Source organism: Penicillium digitatum, chromosome 6 (assembly GCF_016767815.1).
Source record: "Penicillium digitatum chromosome 6, complete sequence".
NCBI classification, from domain to species: domain Eukaryota; kingdom Fungi; phylum Ascomycota; class Eurotiomycetes; order Eurotiales; family Aspergillaceae; genus Penicillium; species Penicillium digitatum.
The window spans coordinates 1,866,146-1,886,705 of NC_089389.1; the positions used below are offsets into that span (position 1 = coordinate 1,866,146).

The 20,560-nt window shown below is 47.1% G+C and overlaps 6 protein-coding genes and 1 non-coding gene across 7 annotated transcripts; 2 read left to right on the forward strand and 5 right to left on the reverse strand.

Annotated features, from left to right (window-relative positions):
• Positions 1 to 5,638: 5,638 nt before the first annotated feature.
• Pdw03_5671 (uncharacterized protein) lies at positions 5,639 to 6,412 on the reverse strand (the record flags this gene model as incomplete). The annotated part of the gene is made up of 3 exons (XM_066101125.1): positions 5,639 to 6,060; positions 6,114 to 6,334; positions 6,384 to 6,412. The coding sequence occupies 3 exons, from the start codon at positions 6,410 to 6,412 to the stop codon at positions 5,639 to 5,641; spliced, it is 672 nt and encodes a 223-aa protein (XP_065958065.1).
• Positions 6,413 to 8,321: 1,909 nt separating this feature from the next.
• Pdw03_5672 (Ubiquinone biosynthesis protein Coq7, putative) lies at positions 8,322 to 9,267 on the reverse strand (the record flags this gene model as incomplete). The annotated part of the gene is made up of 2 exons (XM_014682667.1): positions 8,322 to 9,039; positions 9,110 to 9,267. 2 exons carry the CDS (start codon positions 9,265 to 9,267, stop codon positions 8,322 to 8,324), a joined length of 876 nt encoding a protein of 291 aa, XP_014538153.1.
• Positions 9,268 to 9,508: 241 nt separating this feature from the next.
• Positions 9,509 to 11,502, forward strand: Pdw03_5673 (Plus-3; the record flags this gene model as incomplete). Its single annotated transcript, XM_014682668.1, has 4 exons — positions 9,509 to 9,717; positions 9,778 to 10,526; positions 10,577 to 10,716; positions 10,765 to 11,502. 4 exons carry the CDS (start codon positions 9,509 to 9,511, stop codon positions 11,500 to 11,502), a joined length of 1,836 nt encoding a protein of 611 aa, XP_014538154.1.
• A 675-nt stretch (positions 11,503 to 12,177) lies between these two features.
• Positions 12,178 to 16,175, forward strand: Pdw03_5674 (DNA replication checkpoint mediator, MRC1; the record flags this gene model as incomplete). Its single annotated transcript, XM_014682669.1, has 2 exons — positions 12,178 to 15,053; positions 15,107 to 16,175. 2 exons carry the CDS (start codon positions 12,178 to 12,180, stop codon positions 16,173 to 16,175), a joined length of 3,945 nt encoding a protein of 1,314 aa, XP_014538155.1.
• A 306-nt stretch (positions 16,176 to 16,481) lies between these two features.
• On the reverse strand, positions 16,482 to 16,552 carry Pdw03_tRNA189. Its single transcript has one exon. It is a non-coding gene; the product is annotated as a tRNA-Gly (tRNA).
• A 356-nt stretch (positions 16,553 to 16,908) lies between these two features.
• On the reverse strand, positions 16,909 to 17,443 carry Pdw03_5675 (Fatty oxidation complex, alpha subunit FadB; the record flags this gene model as incomplete). The annotated part of the gene is made up of 4 exons (XM_066101126.1): positions 16,909 to 16,925; positions 16,978 to 17,116; positions 17,231 to 17,295; positions 17,386 to 17,443. 4 exons carry the CDS (start codon positions 17,441 to 17,443, stop codon positions 16,909 to 16,911), a joined length of 279 nt encoding a protein of 92 aa, XP_065958066.1.
• A 627-nt stretch (positions 17,444 to 18,070) lies between these two features.
• Positions 18,071 to 19,048, reverse strand: Pdw03_5676 (HAD-like domain; the record flags this gene model as incomplete). Its single annotated transcript, XM_014682670.1, has 1 exon — positions 18,071 to 19,048. One exon carries the CDS (start codon positions 19,046 to 19,048, stop codon positions 18,071 to 18,073), a length of 978 nt encoding a protein of 325 aa, XP_014538156.1.
• Positions 19,049 to 20,560: the final 1,512 nt, after the last annotated feature.

Below are 20,560 nucleotides of genomic sequence, written 5' to 3' on the forward strand. Positions count from 1 at the left end.
CAGTGTTGTATCACGCTAGCCAGTGGGGTATCCTTCTTTCCGAATGCTAACTGATGTCAAGATAAATGATATCATTTGTGTCTTCATCTACGTTATTAGCATTAACCTTAATGTAGGCTTGAGGTGCGAATGGCTCTTAGAGTTGTAAAATGAAAAACCTTTAACTTCAATGCTATCTTGAAGAATACCATTACCTCGAGTATGGTGAGCTTAGTGATACAGTTCCGCCTGTGGGTCTTGAAGCTTTAACCAGAAGATTGCATCGGGTACCAGATCCCATCCACTGGGAATGGAACTAATGTTAATGCCCCGTGTCATAGAGATAGCCCTTGGTATCGAAAATACTCTATAGTTATCAAGTCAGCTTTGCAAAGATTTTGGGAGAAAGATCCTGCTCACATGTAAAACTCCAGCGATGGATAGTTCACGAGTATCAAGTCACCAATAACGTGAAACTTGTTTAAGCAAGATCCAATTGCCTGTTTCACTCTTCCATCTCGTAGTGGTGAACTCTGATCAACTTTGGCGGTTATAAGAGTGCCTTCCATCACCCGCGCCTGTATGGGTGAGCCTCGAAGCCTGGTCTCACATCCTTTTTTAGAGTATACTCAACATAGAGAGCCATTTATGATACATACAAAATGTTGCCATTGCGACAGAATGTGGCAGTTTCAATATGAAACTCATGTTGTAAATCAGTTTTCTGAGCCTGGCCCTTGATCCAGATTGTTTCTGGTGCCGCCTCCTCTCTCCAGGCATAATCCTCGTTTTTATTGATTCGTTTAGCGATCCCTATCTCGCTGACGACTCCTGTATTGATGGTATATTCGTTGCTGATATATTGACGAGAAATCGGAAATAGACCTTGTTGTAACTTGAAATCCATATGTCAAACCTCAAATACGGCCTCCCTATGCCATAAACAGGAACCTTGGTTTTTGTTATGGTCTAGTGGAAAAGTACGCTGTATTTCGTTCAACATGTTACCATAGTATGCAAACCTAATGCAAGAATAAAACATCGATTTAAGTGAACCAGGAAGACAAAAAAAAAAGCTACTTGATTGATCTATAGAGCTTCCAAGGCTTAGACAAGACAAATGCAACCATTCCAACAGCACCGACAAAGGTAACAATGAAACGAGGTCGAATTTTGTTGTAAATGAGACTGAAGATAGATGATTCCACACTGCTCGGGGTGATACTCTGTGACTCGAGAGCGTGAAAAAGACTATCAGCAGATCGAAATGTTCCGTCCCAGCAACGTTCCACGATAGTGCCAAGCCAGAGATCATCTGTTGATGGAAGTGATGTTCTTTCAGGCCAATATGCGCGACCATCAAATCGTGCGTCGTCTTTGAATAGATCAATTTCACATTTGACACCTGTGATGATCTCAAAAATGACTGCTCCGAGAAGACCAACATCGATTTGAGTAGTAAACCCATTGTCATCCACTAGACTCATGTCTGATTCTAGTGGAAGTAAAGAAGCTTCAGAAAAATCACAAAATTTTATTGAAAGATTTGTATCGAGGAGGAAGTTTCGACTTGCGATATCGGCAACCAGGATGCGTTGATCATGGATAAAGCTTAGCGTGCGAGCTAGATCAAGAAACCAGGAAAGCTGCGTGTGGCGAGAAAGGTTTGAATCGTTGATATAGTTTGATCGGTTGATGTAGGATCTCAAATCCCCATTGGTCATGAAAGTGAGTTCTGTGGCACTATTTGAAGCCTTGAGACAACGAATAATACCCCGAGAACGCTCATCTGCAATTGTAGGACTTTGAAGACGAAGATAAATCTCTTGTTCGTGGTGTAAACTTTGGATATTTCTTTTCACGTCTAACTCTGAGCTCCAGATATAACGTAGTGGTACTTTCACAGCTACATGATTTTGCAATAAAACTAGTGCTGAGCTCCCACATCCAATAACCCTATCTTCGGAAATAGGATTACCTTCTAAATCCAAGTAAGGTGAAGACATGACAAATTTGGAAATGGATGTCAAATGGGAAAAGAGCGTAGAAAGTTGGATTGAGATGAGTCGAGGGATGAAGGGCTGTCCCTGGTTCTTAGGCCTCGCCAAAACCCGCCCACCGCCCAAACCCGCCCGCGAAAACCCAGCCCATGGGCCGGGTTGGGTCTTAGTCAGCAAACCCGTGGGTGGGTTGTCATCCGGGAAACCCAACCCAGGACCCCAATGGGTACCCGCGATTACACAAAAAAGCAAAAAAAGCTGACTGATCATTTTACACTGAGTTATGCAGTAATTTTCGATTATCTAATTGTTTTGATGGCGTAACTGATAGCTTCTAGCTGAGAATATTTGGAAAGGAACATGAAGAATACGACTTTGGGAGGACACTGAGAGGGTCCAAATCACTGATTTTAAATTATCGAACTAAAGATGATGCTTTGGAGCTCACTTGATGAATTTACATAAAATGATCAATGTGGCCTGTAATCCCTTCAGATGTGTGAAGCACGGCGATGGGGGCAGTGATCTACATGTAGAGAATATATATATCCAGATCGACGGCGCTCATTGTTTCAGCGTAACATCCACCCAAAAGCGTGACAGAAATAAATGACCAAAATTACATCAGATGACTAAGTTAGCTTTGTGTTGTTGGAATACTAGAGTTGAACTTACCGATGGTTTATGCACTATGTTTGTCACAGGCTTTGCCTCGCTTGTACGAACTTCCTTGCGAGGTAGCCTTGACGGGATTACACATTGTGCCCCTTTTCTCGGCCTCCTCGCACCACTGAATATGATCATCCTTTGGGTCATATCCTTCGCAGTTTCCTTGGCTTTTTTTTGGACAGTCAGGGAATTTTGCGGCGGTCTTCCATCTTTGCCAACACATTCTGCTATTCATTGTTAGTTTGACAGCATGGAGATTGGGGAGCATATCACGATCTTACCCGGATTTGTGTGACGATTTGATATTGGAGGTTGGGGAAGAGTGCTAATGTAGCCTAGTACTGTAGATAGTTTCTCTGAAGTAATTTAGCAGGAGGGGAGGGTACAGAGTATTTAACAATTTCAAGGTAACAAATAAAACTACAGAGTACAAAAAGTGCGCTATCAGAGCTTCCAAGATACTATCTCACCATTACACTTGGGTTTAACTAGTTGTTCGTGGTCAATTTGTGCTGAGGGTGACTTTTTGGTATTTGTTGTGGACGAGTTAACTTCTATGCTTGTACAGAGTCAATATCTCCTATCGCCCCCTTCTTGTTCTCCCTCTATTCCAAGGTTTGTTCAATTTCTCTAAGACCTTTGCTCCTAAGTACTTTGTGAGATTTTGGTATGAGTGTGTATTCTTTTACGAGTATTGTATATACATAGAGTATATCTTTGGTTGAATCACTTTTGAATACACCGGCTGATCCCTATAATACTGTAGCTTCATTTTTACAAAAGATTAGTCTTTTATACGGACTACTATTGAGATTAACATGATCATTCTTACTTAAGTCTATACTATGTATATAGTATTGTAGTAGTAAATTTCTTAAATTTGTTGGTGTTACGGGGTAGTGGAACCAATAATGCTGAAAGTGAACCTCGAGTACTCTGTGGGGAATCTAATTTATTAGGAGAAGTCTTATCAAGTCAATTGCTGGGTTATCATCCTACATGAGAACCGACAGGGTCTAAAATAGATGCACCGAAATATGTAGATAGTACGATTCTACCAATTCAAAAACGGACGGGGAAAGGGGAAGAGAGAGAGACAGCAAGAGCTCTGGATCAGTCCTGCACCAAGGTCAGGTGACCCACCAACCTCGACACTGTGTTTAAACCAAAGTGCTTGAGCAAATGTGATCAAATTCTAGGAGCTGACAGACGATTTATTAAGCTATTCTTTCAAAAGTGTATAAATGTAGAAACGGGCCAAGAGGTACACTTAACGCACCTGTATGCACCTTTGTCGCCATGTTGAAAAGGGGGCAGATGTGTAGGCCAAAGGTGCGTAAACTGTACAAAGGGGCCAAAATGTACACTTAACGCACTTGTATGTACTTTTGGCATGACAAGACCGGGTGTAAGAACGGTGCTGAATGATACAACGTATAGAGGATGGAGGCTGAGGCGGGGTTTTCCAATAGTAAAGAGAGTTTGGTCTGTGAGGGAAGGGTCACTCTATTTATGTTTTTTTTTTTGGGACTTGGATTTTCAAGTGACCCGGCGGATGTAAATTGATGGCTAGTTGATCAATAAAATAGTATCAAGTCCGTATTTTATACCTAAAGTAAGCTAGGAAATGAACGGGAGGATGAGAGGGGGGGAGGAAGAAGTGAGTTATGTTTATCCCACAAAGCTTCCTCTCAACGTTGTGCTTCCTTCCCAAATAGCATGAGCCTTGGTGCTTTGCTTCTTCATCACATCTACCTGTCCTCTGTCCTGTTATAGCAGACAAGGCTGATCTTGCTAACAGGAAACCATTCTATCCACCCTAACTCCTCTCAATGCCCTATAACGCGCTCAATCGCTCTCTTTCACATTTGAGAAGATCTAACTAGCTATTGAAAGGTTATGGAGTTTGTACCCACTAAACACTGTAATGGGAAACAGCGCCACATCTCCTATGCGCCACAGTGGCTAATTTTTAGCAGTTTTTGACAGTTTTAGCTCGCGAGCTGATAGTCTGAGAATCAAGCATGCTACGCATCTCTGGAAAACAGCTTCATTTCCTATTTCAGTAGCTCAGGGGAGGCTTTTTCAGCTCCCTAGCTTCCCCGTCGAGCACTAAGCACCCCGTCTTGTCTGCGATGTCAGACCGCCAGCGCGCTCTTCCCACTTCAATACATAGTGTTGAGAATTCATGCTTCACTGCGCCATAGTTTGACGCAGCCACTTTGTCGCGATGCTTATTTCTTGGCACTGACGCCTCAGTAAGCTGGCCATCAAGTCTTTCAATCGACAAAGCTGGTCTAATGCGGGCACCCTTAATTGCTCTGCTGCTCATTAAATCAACATCTGGCCCGCGGGTCTGAAATAGTCTATTTCCAGTGTTGTATATAGACGGCATCACTGGTAACAAACATATTAGGTACTTCTTTGAGGGCATAAACCGAGGGATTAAGGACCATCTCTTACAGCATCAAGAGCAATAATTTCCTGTCAATAGAAGTATACACCATTCGTTCCAAGATTTATTCCTCCGAAGTATAAACTTTTCGTCAGTACCTAGGTAAAAGCCTTATATGCTGATTTGCATTATTTATTTTTACATACCTGGATATTTTGTAATGAACTAGGGATCCGTATATAACGAGCGCAGTTCTGAGGTGCCGAACTTGGAACGCTGGTCTTTTGCTCCTAGTGCAGCAGGATGATGCTTAGAATACGCACTAATACTGCAAACCTCCCCGTAACATATTCCATATCTAGCGTAAGCATTTTTATGAGCCCCAAGATTATGGCTTTATATACAAATAAGCATCAGGTTTGGTTCAACCTTACCAAATAAAGAGTATCACTATTTAAGAGATCATAGGATCTATTAAGGTGGTTGAAGATAGGTTTATGTGTATAAAGTCTTTGTAGATGTCGATAAGACGACCAGATCTTTCCTGGGCTGGATAGTCGCAATTCTCACCAGGTTCAAGTGGTAGCATCGCATCTCAAGACATGAAGCTCGGCATCAGGCTAGGAACAAGCGCATCAAACATCTCCGCCGAGTCAGGGAATTGGGTCACCATATCTAGCGGCTCAGGAAATTCGGCACCCCCGCCAGGAACAAGCGAATCAAACATCTCCGCCGAATCAGGGAATTGGTTTACTCTATCCAGCGGCTCGGGGAATTCGGTACCCCTGCCAGGAAGAAGCGATGTAACCATGTCCGTCGAGTCAGGAAATCTGGTCACCATATCCAGCAGCTCGGAAAATTCGGTATGGTCCCCAGAAGCTTGTAAGGATGACTCGGATAGAGCCTCATCAAGCACATCAGCTTCTTGATTCCGTCGTAGACTATCATCGAGTGTTGTTCCAATTGTGCTTGCCTCATCTTGTTCCAATTCGCGTCTCGGTGTTTTATATTGGTCATCTGCCCCATGTGAACATGGATAAAGGAAGTAAAGCGAACACCAGGACACTTACTATTTCTTTCTATCTGCCGTTTTCTCTTGCTCCTGCGTGCCAACTTGGTGAGAGTTCGCTTGAGTGAACCGTCTCTTCCTAGTGAGAGTGCCCAAAGATTTTCTGACAGAGCTTTTCCAACTAAGTCGAGATTTTTATCTTTCAAAATTCTTTCAATCCCATTTTCACGGAGGCTGTTAACAGCGGGTATAAAGAAACGTAAATATCGTCTTGATGTATCTCTTTAGTAGGATTAAGATTGATCCCTCTAATGAGATAGACTTGACTCACTGAGCTTCTGAAACAGTCGAAGGTAACATGAGCAAGAACTCGGGCCCTCCTAGTTCCTCTGCCCACTTGTTATAGCCATAGCCAAGTTGGACATATTCGTTAAGCAAAGTTTTTACCGGTAAAGTAGGATGTCTAGCTTTGATCTTGGACGTAAGATCCTCACAAGCATTCCTACACCACTTCCTACCGGTATGGTACCCAAACTCCCTGGCCAGAAGGAAGATATTCCGTAACTCAAGCCTCCTGTATAGGCAATAGAATTGGAGGTAGATATCCCGGGTCGTATCAGACTGAATTCTCTGAAAATTTCGGTGTAGCTGGGAAAAAGCCCCCACAACCCCATCCGAAGCTTCGGCACCGTGACATGTGGAATGCAGAAAGTATTGCGGGTCCTCTCGATTCTCAATAAGAGCCTTGCAAAGGTCATCTGATATAGATATAGCATCCGGGTCATATAGACCAACTCTTGGATCAGGGTTACTGGTGTTGTTGCTTGGTTCGCAGTCACGAATCTCAAGGTCTCCGTCAGAATGTGGATATTCGTCGGTAGGCGGCACGGTAGTTTTGTGATGATCGCTGGATACGCTGATTTCTGTTCTGTTCGGTGTTGATGTTGGTTTTGTTGGTGTGGGGTTGCTAATTTTTGGGAGGACGTTCAAGAGAGCCTGTAAGCTTGGGGCTGGGAGAGTTCTGATGCAGTGGAAACATGCATCAGAAGAATAAGATGCTTCAATAGTTTTCAAAATACTGTCAACTCTGTTGAAAAGTTCACTTAGCTCAGCAGTGAGTAAATCTAAAGTGTTACTCATTTTCGTGAGATGGCGATATCATGCTTATAGTAGTCTGTACAGTGTATAGAGTAGACTGAGGTGAAAGATTTCAGCTGAGCTTTGCCTACTCCGTATTTCGCACTTCAACACACTATAGGCATCAGCTTTGCCAGGGTTATTATCTAGGCGCTTTAGTATTTTACCAATCAACTTTGACGATTTACTTGGATAACATCTGTAATGATGTGATATATGCAAGATACTATATATCACCCTAGGAAAAACACGTAGGACGTATATAAGGCCCATGCCAAGATGGACTCGATGATCTATAGGATCCTTGAAATTAAGCAAAAGCTCTTTACTCCTTGTTTTCCCTCCTCTTCTTCCTGAAGTTCAGTTTCTTCGTCGATTTACACTTGTTTAATCGATATTCATCGCCACTAGGAATTGGGGCTGTGTGCAGATGCCAAGAGAGCAGGTGCCTCAGAAAAAGGCTATGATCCAATGATTCACTTCCACATAGCTTGCAGGAGGAGTACTGCGGTCCGTACGGCAGTCCGTGCGGCAATTGGGTGACAGCGGGTGATTCTCGCCCAGCTTCTCACCCTGTCTATAACCAACTCACCCTGCTCACCCCCTGTCGCGCGACATAAGAGCGGCGCTCACCTATTACCCACCCGGGTAGCACCCACCTGACTACTGGCCGCGCTTAAGCCACACGCCGGTGAGTTAGTAGTTGGGTGACCACCAGCGAATCCTCACTGTTGTATGTTTTTTGCTTTTCGTTTTTGCTTTTCGTTTCCGTAACAAAAGACATTTACAGTTTCAGTTCGGTCGTCTCTATTTTATCCGGCCTTCCTCTTATTTCTACTTAGTTTTCACCCCCTATGACCTACACCGGATCCCAAGAAACGCACTCGATTGCACTAGGAACAATTTATTTAGTAGATATGATATCCCATAGAAACCCCCCAGTGAGGGTCAGCGGAATAAATATCTATAATGCTCCGCTACAAGACCTGTGGAATCTTACGGAGAAACAGGAGTTTAATTAAATCCTAGACTAATTTTAAGCAATTGCTCTGAGGCAGCTTTCAATTTCTACCCCGTATCCATATACAAATGGTGGCGCGACCCGGCACATGCATCTCACTAATTAGCGAGATTAAATCTTCTCACTGATCTTGATGGCGGTTCTGCATCCCAAGCGAATGATATCAACGAGCGGATCGTAAGGCTTCGCCTCCTTCGAGTCGTTGGCCACGGCATGATCGAGATGCTCTAGTTCCTCGTCACGAATTCGCCGCAGTGTGGCCAGCATTTCCTTGAGTTCCTCATCCAACTCCTCTCCCCACCTCTCGGCATCTGCCTCCCAAGACAGGATCTCTCTTACTTGGTCGTTGTAGTGTGATCCAATTTCAGTCTCTACAGCTTCCGTACACGCCATTGCAGCTTCGCGACCCAATGCCGCAGTGGACCAACCCAAAAATGTGGCAGCTATCTCCCATGCCGGATACATAGCGGTCGGGCGGATACGATGTTTGGTAATGAGATGATTGAAGGTCTTGAGGTGCCCTGCTTCCTGGTCGTACATGTGTTTCATCAAGGGTCGGAGGTGCGGGTGTGAGCGGACGATCTGAGGCGTTTGCGCTTTGTAGATCAGTGTCGCGGCAAGTTCACCAGCTTGATTCACTCGCAAAGCACTGTTCATGAACTCTCGTTGCTCTTTGCTAAGAACATATAGAGGCTTAGAGCCACCGACGGTGCCGGCATTTGTTGAAGCCTGTCGACATTGGCCATGCTTAGATGTTGAAGAAACGAGGAAATGGAGAAGTAGAGGAAGTGTTGTAGGTGCAGATTGACTAGAATGCGACAAGGCGCACCTGCGTAGAATTGGTAAAGGCAACATCAAGAAATTAAATGGATACTAATGAAGCCCAATTCAAAACACACAGCTCAGAGGTCACGTATTGGTCGCTTAGACCGCCTTGGCGCTGCCGCGCGCCTATCATCAGCTTGGCATTGAACGTCATGTAGTTGACGGCAAAGGCCAACTTGCGACGACAGTCTACGCGCTTTTTACGATATCCTCCATAACGTCCTCCCTTCATCCCGTGTATAGAGTGTTTTTCGAGCTTGGGGCTTTACTTCGTCCAGAACGGAAGTTTTGGACCACCTTTTGCAAGCCTTGCCTGCTTCTCCAAATTTGGAACAAGTCCTGGAAAGGAGAGAACAAGTCCATAGGAGTGCGAAAACTCTTGTTGCCCCAGGGCTGTTGAATGCTTATTGACATATAGGGCTCCTGTTCGTTGAGTTCCATTGAAGGTTTACCTGTATTGAGAGAAATTCACAATGGCGGACGATTTGGATGCTGAGCTGCTCGCTTTGGCGGGTGACTCTGAGGAGGAAACTTCACCACCCCCCAAATCACCAGCACACTCCGCTTCTTCACATGTCCAAGATCGAGATACCTCACCTGCAGTCATGGGTCGCAAAGGAACTGCCAAATCGGTAGGACGCCGATCCCGCAAGTCCACGAAAGATGAATCAGAGGGTGAAGTGTGAGCAGTTCCCCTGCATTTTGATACTGAAGAGTCTCACTGACTGGAAAATCTATACAGGTCTGACGATGGATCTCGTCACTCGCTTCAGTCTGCCCCCATGTCTGAGTCCGAGTCTGAGGCCGACAACTCCGACACGAACGACGAGGATCGCCCCATTTTCCCATATGACAAGTTGTACTACTCGGCCCAGGACAAAAAGGATATCATGGCTATGCCTGAAATACAGCGCGAGGAAACCTTGTCCGAACGTGCCCAGCAAGTCGATCGCCATAACCAGGATCTGGCTCTACGCCGCCTTCTAGCATCTCGCTCGCGCGAGGAAGCACGAGCGGCTAAGAAAGCCAAACGAAAGGCAGGTTCTGCCGGCTTGGATGATAATCAGCGCAAGAGCTCGCGCCAGAAGACCACTCTTGGTGGCCGCAAAGTGGGAGAAACGTCCGGAGCCATCGAGGCATACAAGCGCCAGCGTGAGCAGAAGGGCAAGAGGGATGAACTTCGTCGCAGAGACCCTACCAAATCGCGCCGCCGTTCGCGCTCCATGGGATCAAATATCTCCGATGAAGATGCTGATGCAGAGAGTGATCTTGAATTGGAAGACCGTGTTGGCCATTCTGTTTCCGTTCCCAAGGATGACCCGCCCGCCGAACTTCGTGAAATCCGACGAGCTCAAGTTGGACGTAACAACTTTGCCAAAGTTTGCTTCTACCCTGGATTTGAGAACGCCATGATCGGCTGCTACGCTCGGCTGAGCATTGGCCCGCACCCCGATAGTGGCCAGAATGAATACCGCCTGGGCCTGATTACTGGTAAGAATTTTTGCCGCCTCGCTTCCATATGCATGCTGACATTTCTCTAGGAATCTCTCAGGGGAAGCCATACGCTTTGGAGGGCGAAAATGGTCGCTCATTTGTCACGGATCAGTATGTCAAGCTGGCACACGGAAAGGCTGTCAGAGACTTCCCATTCGTCACTTTCTCCAATTCTCCCCTTACTGAGGTTTGTTCCTTTCCCTCGAATCTTGTAAGCCAACTAACAGTCAACTAGGCCGAGTACCGCCGTTACGTTCAGACCCTCACTGTTGAGGATTGTAAGCTCGCTACAAAGGGCAAGGTTGAGTCAAAGGTCGCCGACATCAACCGTCTCCTCAACCATACGTTCACTCGAGAGGAATTGAACGAGAAACTCCGTCGCCAAGGTGCTTTCGACCAAAAGAAGAATGTGCTTAATCGTCTAGAACTTGAAAGAAATTTGGAATATGCCAAGGTCAATGGAAATATGGAGGAAGCTGAGAAGATCGAGGCAGAATTGCAGAAAATAGTCAATCCGACCTTGTCCTGGGGAACAAGCCTTGTGAAGAAAGAGATCGACAGGGGTCCATCGGAAGCCGAACGAGTCCACCAGATCAACATCCGCAATCAGAAGCTTAATATTGAAAACGTCCGCCGTGCTCAGCTCGAGGAGAGGAAGGCAGCTAAGAAGGCAGCCGAGGCTGTTGCACGCGGAGAGGCTGCCCCAAATCCCTTTATGCGCGTGCGAACAGTGGCTAAAACTCACCACGATCTCAGCGGACCGCCGAAATCCGCTGCTGCCGACGCTGCTTCTGCCGAGAATCCAAAGAATACATCAAGTACCGCAAAATCCAACGGCAGTCCCGCACAAAAGGGAACTGCGGCCTCTCGCATCACTCCAAATAAGCCCAAGAACGGCTTCATGATTAGTTACCGCAACACCGATGATGAGAACATTGCAGCCCTGGATATGGACATCGACATCGAGATTTAATTCATCCACGAATGCCGTTTTGTCACATGCTTCAGGTTTCTGGCTTTTGTTCGGCTGGCCGATTTCATAGACAAAATTGTCTGGTTCTGAGATTCCACGATTCTCCTGAACAACCCTAATTTCTCAAGCACCACTGGCGGTGATTAACTCAAGGAGTCACCTGCGTTTTAATTGTATGTTATGCTTCGTTCAATCGTTTTTTCTTACGCGCCATTTGAGGAGTCCGTGGGTGATCTCGGTGTCCGTTCAGAAAACATTATCTAGCTTTGTATTATGGGAATACCCGTGGACAGCATGAACAACACTCCCAATCTTTGTTAGCAGCGCAGCATTGATCTACCGGAAGAGATATTTCCAACAGAATCACACAAAATCCCCACCAAAAAAGATCAAAAAGAGAAAAAAATCACTTGCACAATGCTCATTTTCAAAGTTGCTTGCAACGGCCAATTAAAGTCCGATTCGTAGATAAATTATGCGATAAGATAAGGTCACGTGTTTGGCCCAGCCACGCGAGGAACGCGCATCGCATTCAGACTATGCGCTCTTGAACCTGTCGTCCACTCCACCTTGTTCTGGGCTCTGGAAGTCCTTAAGGTCACCTCTTAGTACAATCGAAATCGCCATGGAAAATTCGTTCTAAAACCTACCATAATTCTCCATAATCTTCACGAGATGTCCTCACCATCCACGCCACGGTCGACGCGTTCCGTGTCGCCCGCGGGCGATTCACCGAACATTATTACGCCCGGGCAGAAGATTAAGGCTTTGATGGCGGAATTCGATAGCGACTCGGAAGATGATCCCCAAATAGCCAAGTCAACAGATGCTGTCTCGAAGCTTGATCTAGGGCGTGATTTGGTTCCAGACTCGGACACATGCGAGAATGGCCCATTGCACGACTCAGAAGACGACTCAGGCAGCGCAGATGAGGTGTTCAAACCGAAAGGCCGTATGGCTGCTCGTTTACAAGGTAATTCTAGACCAGCTAGATCCGAGAACGAAAAATCGGCATTTGTTCGCGTGTCAAAGGCCATCCGATTAGAAAGAGAAAAGGACGAGACGCCCCGGCAGACAGAACCACCTTCCACGTCCATCAGCGAATCTCGCGATGGTAATGACGATCTACCTAACGCTGGCCCTAGGAGAAGACATAAATCCACAACCAAGTCTCCCATAGCCGAGAACAGAACAAGCCAAACCCCTCCCCGTTCCAGACCCGACTCTCCTCTCTTTGTTTCCTCTCCGGGCGAACCACATAATGATCCAGACTCCGGAAATGAGAACATGAAAAATGCTGCGGAGAATAAGCCCAAAGGAAACGCTCGTTTCCTGTCCCTTGTCGCTCAAAAACGCAAGGAACGCGAGGAGCGGGAGAAAGCTGAGGCCGAAAGGAAGAAGGCCATCCGAAGAGTTCGGTTGGAGCAGTTTAGCTCGGAGGTACTCTCGGGTGAGGAGAGCGACGCTGATGATCCACGCTCTGCGAGCAAGCTTTCTCAGAAGACTCGTCAGCCCCGGAAAGCCAGCAAGAAGGCATTGGATGAGATGAGGCAGGAGACTCAGCGAATGAGTCGTAACATGCAACTAGCTCACCAGGCCAAGACAAAGAAGAAAATCACCAAGGAAAGCCTCTTCGCCAAATTCAACTTCATGCAACCCGCCACCCCGGTCGAGCAGCTCGCGGCAAATACATCGTCAGCAGTCGGATCACTAAACTCCTCCGATGGAGAACTGCTCATCAAAGCCAAAGATACACCCCATACTTTTCCGGTTCTCGGCCATTTGGATGCTACTAAGTGGACCGCTGATTCTGAGCATGCCCAAGTTCAAGCAGCTGATGTGGATATGGATGCGGACATTGGAATTTTGCCTGCCCCAAAAGACCTCATGGTGCCTAATCAGCAATCTGCGTTATCCAAGGCCCCTGAATTCCAAGATGTCTTGATGTCTGTACCTGAGCCAAAACCCGAGGGTGCCAAATTGAAGAGAGTTTCGCGCCCACTAACACAACCACCTATCCGCGTGCTGCTTTCCAGACAAGCGGTGGCTGCGCATCGGAAAGATTCCGACGATTCCGATAGCGATCTTGAGGTGGTGACATCCCCTGGCAAGTGCCGTCGCATTGCAGCGTTTGAGAACCTGCCTACTAGGCAGTTGCATGAAGACCCCTCCATGACCAAGCTCAAGGCACTCGCACACCTAACATCTCCTACCCGAAAAACAGCTTATATGAACTCCGCAGAGCTTTCCGCAACTCTACTATGGCGGGCCCGACAGCAAGCGGCCAAGGAGCGCCGAGAGCGCATTGAAGAGCTCAGGGCCAAGGGAGTGGTCATTGAAACGGCCGAGGAGCGTGCAGCGATGGAGGATGACATGGAAAATCTTGTTGATAAAGCACGGAAAGAGGCAGATGAAATCCGCCGACTGGAGAAAGCTGCTAGGAAGAAGAGCAACAGTGACGATGATAAAGAGGATAATGACTACGAGCTTTCTGGCTCTGATCAGGAGGGTGTTAGTGAAGGAGACGATGAAGATGATGAAGAGGAAGAAAATGAGCGTGTCAATTATGGCGGTCATCTTCTCGAGCAGGAGGCCGACAAAGACGACGATTCGACTGACGACGATAGTGCGGTGTCTCCTTCAGATGCAGAGAAGGAGATGCCTACTGTGAGACGGAAGCGACGAACTCGCGTGATTAGCGACGACGAAGACGAAGACCAACCACAACTACCCTCAACGCCTGTGAGAGCCCCGACTTTTGTCCCGCAGTCCGCCGAACGACCCAACTTTCTTGGTATGGGAACACCAGGCGATATGTCTCTAAGTCTTACCCAGGTATTCGCCTCCACATTGGATGGCAGTGGCGCCGGTACACAAGCGGAATGTGCCACCATACCCTTCTCTCTCCCAGACCCTGTTCGGCATGTCCCTCAACTTCGAAAGGAGGAATCGGAGATTCTTGTTCCTGACAGCCAGCCCCAGCCCCAGGACAAAGACTTTATGGAGGGCTACGCACAAAGTGTGACCCGAGTATCAGAGTCGCCTGCATCATATGCCTTCTCGGAGCATTCCCAATCCCAGCTGCCCGACCCAACCCAGGATGAGGGCTTTGTATTCTCACCATTTGACCCCGCAAAAAGGTTCAGGGGCACCCCGCCTATGTCGACCGTCGACACAGTTCTCGTGGGTCAACCCCAGTCGCCCATTGCTGATCGCAAGCGCAAAATTTTGCGGCGAGGACGTGCAACTGATCTCTCTCAAGTCGACGAGAACGATAATGAAGGTGACTTCGAAATCGATGCCAATGCCTTCAATGTCATGAAGAAGGATAAGGTTGTGAAGAAGAAAACCCCTGCCCCCCAGTACGACAAGAAAAACAGCAAGGCAAAAGACATTGTCGATGAGGCTGCCGAAGAATCCGAAGATGAATATGCAGGCCTTGGAGGTCACAGTGACGAGAGCGATGGCGAAGAAAATGCTATTGATCGCCAAATGATTAATGACAACAGTGGCGAGGTGGTTGATGAGAAGCAACTTGCCGCACTCAATGCGTACGTTGAGAGTTTGGTACACGTTCAAAGAGAAGATGCTAACATTCTCATAGGGTCCATGATCGCAACCGCGACGAGAAAGATGTCGCCAAGTTGATGAGAGATATCACAACTGGAGCTCTCCGACGTCGCAAGAATGCGGGTGATGACTTTGACCTCGACGACTCAGACGATGAGCACCTAGCACGTCGCCGTGAGAAGCAACGCGAGTTCGCTAAGATGCGCCGTGCTCTCCTTGCAGACGAGAAAATCGGGGAGATTGCCCAGAACCCCAAAAAGGCCGCATTCTTCAAGGCCGTTGAGGATCGCGAAGTTGATGATGACTTCAATATCGACTTCCTGGAGGAAGAAGAGGATGGCTCCCAAGGGGGGACAATGCAGGACCCCGCTTCGGGAGAACAGTCGAACAATTCGCTGAGCGATGGTCAAATCCGCAAGCGCCCTCTCGAACCGTCGGCGGAAGATAGAACCAACCGTCCGTCAGCTCGCCTCCGTCGCACCCCCGCCAGCGCAATGTCAAAGAAACCAGCTACCATAGCAGAGATTCGTGAAACGTTGTCCTTCCTTACTGAAACCCCTGAGTACGACTCCTTCCAGGACGATGCTTCTCTCGATGTTGCAGGACACGAACAAGACGACGGAGACACTCCCGGCACTGAAAAAGGCGACGATGGTCAAGCGCAATCTGACAATACCTTCGTCAAACCCAGCCACCCACGCCGCACGCGCGGAGTCGTGGTCGACCGCCTTGCCCTCCTCCGACAAGCATCCTCCAACTCCGCCACAGGCACCAACTCTGGCTCTGCAAACTCAAAGCTTGCATTCCACAGCGGTAGCGGCGGAGAGGGTCCTATTGGATTCCGCCCTCCTCAACTTCTGCGTCGTGTTACAACTGGCTCTTCATCGTCCAGCAGCTCGAGTGCCTCCAACCGCGTCTCCAAGGCCGCAGCTTCGGGTCCCAAGAAGGGCGGTGCTGTCAACTCATATACAGCTGCACGTGAACGTGAGCGTGAGAAGGAGCTTCGCATCAAGCAGCGCAGCGGAGGATCCAACATTGCGAAGCTGCTGGGTAAGCACACTGGTAGTGGTTTAGGTGGCCTGGATAAGGGCCAATGGGAATAAATGGATGCCCGATGAGTTGTGATGTTTTTCCTTTCTGCGTGGGAGCAGGGTTGTCTTTTTAATATTATGCTATGATGGGATGGGATTGGTTTCTCGGAGTCAGAGAGCACATGTGGATTTTGGGCAGTAGGTAGTTTGTTCGTAATAGTACATATTCCAAAATATTTCGATTGCACGGTTCTCTGTTGATCTTTCTAGGGGCCAAGATTGAGGAATCCACGTACAACGTAAATTTCTTGACAATAGGGCAAAGTATTAATGGGTCCTCGGTAGATCCAGTTCTACTGAGAATCGACAAAAAAGATGTGCATCATCCGTGAATCGAACACGGGCCTCGTCGATGGCAACGACGAATTCTACCACTAGACCAATGATGCTTAGAAACCGAGTGGATCTGCAAGCTGATTCGCTGGTGATGGAGAATAACTCCCTCTTGAAGTATAAGAGGAGACTGTGCCACAACACGTAAGCATGCAAGCCTTTTGTCGAGCTCAAACCGCGGACCGCCTCACCAAAGCAATAACATTTTGGCCGAACAAGAGCAGTAAACCCAAGATGTTTGCGATTTTTAATGGCATCGTGATCAAACAACATGCCCAAAAGTCCGTATATACGGCAGCCCTAGAGCCTCTTCTCACAAGGTGCAAAATGTGCCACGGTTTCTGAGCAGGACGGAGGGACATCAATGTGGACTATACGGATATCCAATTCTTTTGTTCTTATAGTAGAATCCTCAGTCATCCTTGACGCCTAGACTTCCACCTTGCATGATCTTCTGGAGATATTCCACGACTCTCCATACCATTCCGAGTTTCGGTGTAGTGATTATCAATGCCCACCACAACATCCAAGTCGACAACATCCACATATTCAAGTGGGCTCTTGAACATCTTCAAAGTGTCTTCGAAGAGGTTGTCAATTTCTTTGGGGTATGACAACACCTTCAAGCAATGTTAGAAGAGCCTCTCGCTTGATAGCAGCCTATGTTCTTGAAGATTGTAACAGGCCTGGTCTTGCAGAAAGATGGAAAGAAAAAACACATTCCTGTTGCTTACGTAGCCGATAAAGTCTCTTTTGACGTGGAAAGGCGAGAATCGATAATCTTCACATTTCTCTAGGACTAGATCAATTAGCTTAGGATCGCTATCCTTGTGGCCCATCCTTTCAATTGCCGATTTTCAGAGTAGCCAAATTTAAAAAAACAACTGACCAATACTGGGAATAGATCTTAATGGATGTCTCTGGCTGTAGAAGTCAGGTATTATCATTAAGCCAAAAAAACTACGAAATCAAAGGGTTCAAAAAAAAGGTCAAGAACGGCGCATGTATCTTATTGGATTTCGTGTGGTTCACTTAAGAAAGTCTGAGCATCGAGAATTCACGCATTGATCAATAAGAACTCCATGGGAACTAACCTTCAATGTTCGAATTACTGTCATAGTGAATGTATAGAACAACCAGACTACAGAGTTGATTGCAGGCAAAATTCGGTATGGCGTAGTAGTGGAGATTGCCGTACACGGCATTGTGTGGTTGATCGCTGCCTTATTAAAATAGGGATGTAGAAAGTCTCGAAAGGGTCTGGTTAATCCAGGTCCTGATTAGAAGCTCGCTTCTACCAAAAAAGCCCGAATGGCAGAGAGAAAGGTGATGTGTGGTGTGTTTCAGGGAGCGAAGCACCATATTAAGGTGCCTGAGCGTGAAGGGCGCAGACTCATAATCTACCAAGAGCTTCAGATGATTCGTTGTGTCAGTTTGGGGCATTAAGTGTTATTGGTGTCCCAGAGCCCAGGGAACTTCGATGTTATGCTCTTGACTTTTGGTTCGATTAAGATCGTCGATGCTTGAATGTGATCAAGTTCAACTGCGTATCTGCCACTTATTGACATGTGCTGTTATGGGAAAAGCTCCAATTTATCAGCCAACTTCAAGAGATCTTGGAGTTGCTTCGCTTTGAAGTCCTCGGTAGCAAGAGAATCTCGAGGAAGCCAGTAGCTCTCCCAGCCTGCATCCCTTGCAGCTCGGTAATCCTTTTCAAGATCATCCCCGACATGCACAGAGATAAATTTTGTTCTGCTGGTCAGCCATGGGCGGGCGACCTTGAGAGCCTGCCGTCTCGTCACGTCAAAGATCAAGCGATCAGGTTTCTCTTGGCCAGCCTCATAACTCGTAATGACCATATCAATATCAAGTTCCAAGTTACGGTCTGTAGGATCTCGGTTGTGTTCCCCGGCGGCATCTTTGTTCATATCTCGCCCCTCGAATCCGGGAAGATCCATACTCGATTGGTCCTGGTCGGCGCGCATCTGACCGACTGTTAACCCCAGCGACTTCAGCACAGCGGCGACACGGTCATCCGAGTTGGATATCACCCCGACAATGATCCTATCAAACGACCACTTATGAGCAGACTTGAGCTTTCGCATTCGGCGGAAGAAGGGTAGCACATCGTCATAGAGCGCGTACCCCTCCGGGCCAGCAAATCGATCTAATAGGGCTTCCACCATGCCATCGGGGATATGGTCTTTGGAGTCTTCAGAATGCTTCTCCACGTCCCCTGTAGACAAAACACGCCTGAAACTCCCCCTAATCACCTCCTCCCACCACTGCCTCGGCCCCCCGTATTGGCCTCGAAGAACATCCGTGCGACCGTAATTCGGGTATTGCTGCATCTGTGCACGAAACGCAGCCTTGAATGCGGGTTGGAGTTTGTCCGGGGTGACGGTAGTGCGCGATAATCCGAATTCGTATGCGGTTGCGGCATATTGCTCTGGGATGGGGAGACGCGGGTGGAAGAGGGTGCCGAACGCGTCGAGAGTGAGGAGAAGAGTACGTGAAGACGCCGGTATAAGGCGGGTAACTGGGGTAGACATTTTGTGTCTGGACTAGAGGAGTAGAATAATCTTGATATAATGGGTGTTGGAGGTGTTGAGTCTCGCGCCCTATGTTGTATAGCATTAAGCAACAGTTGGCCCCACTCTTTTGTTGACTTCCCCCTTATCTTCTCGTGACATCCTCAAGGCGGAATTTACGAAACTCTCAAGATTTCATATATTGGCGTCAATACTAACAACTGAGGATGTTTTGAACATTGCTCATATTGTGTGACTGGTTATACACAGGTTAAACTCAAAACACAAGCGAAATAACATCGTCACGCATGACATCAGGTTCTATGCTGCACTTTTGGTGCATGTCTTCAACTAGCGCTCCATTGATTTAATCCAGTCGAGAAAGCCTACCTCTCTGTTGAAGATCATGAGGGGAGATTTACTAGCAAAGACTTACAGCGAAAAGTTCATGTAAAGGTTGAACGTTAGATATATATAAGCAACATGCGAATGGGTTTCCGACAGAGGTATCGGATCACGCGACTTTACTAGTGCCTCTGCACTCGTGTTTTAAGCTTTGTCTAAATCGATTAATCGAGATTGTTATGTACGACATAACTGCCTTTTACCCCTATATCATAGCTATGCCGGAAGATCCTCGGACTGGATCCACTCATGACTGTTCGAATGAATGCCTGCACTGTGAGAAGCACCTGATTACCTAACCATTCGCCAAATTGTCTCGCGTGACAGCGCAAAAATCTATGTCACCTGGGATATGAAACGAAGAATCCGGTTCATAAAATCACAACTTCGCATATCCGACGGAAGAAACTGGTGGTTCAGCCTATTGTCGGCGTTAATGCCATCGCTGAATTTCTATGACAGATCTGAGTCTCGCCAATCCTGTGTGGCTCAGCATGTCCAAAGCAACAGTGGGAACTGGGCACTAGATAAATGAGCAAACTTTATTCGAGGCAAGTACTCCGTATAAGCTTTGAATTTGAAATCCTCAGGGCCACCGAAGGCTGTTCTTAGGCAACGACTTCCACAGGGCGAGGGTACCTGATTGCGTGAAGTGGGTCCTGTGATGTGATTCTGCTTAGCATATGCTTGGTAAGTGTTGAGGTGTGGATGATATCCACCTGGGCACTATCCACTTGGGCACTAGTAATCTACTTAGCACTCTTGGAAGTATTCTAGAACTAGATTGCAGTATTCAAGTGCCCAGCATATGTGACGGTGGCTGAGCGAGACAGAGAGTTTGATAAATTTCCCACCATTCTCAATGCCTCGTAGAATGCAGGAATGAAACCCCAAGAATCATATACCCTATATACAACTATCAAGGTTGATTTGTCTCTCCGTCAGCATCAGAACCGGGAAAACGCTCTCCCGGGAGAAGAAATGGATACCGATGACCGTTTCGGCATGGTCGACCCGAGAAGTGAAGTGGAGGCAGGTTTATTTAAGTCTGAGACTTCTCAAACCGGGCAATTTGGTATTTCAATGTTCAGGGCCAACATATCCCATTGGGTACACTCCGTAAAATCT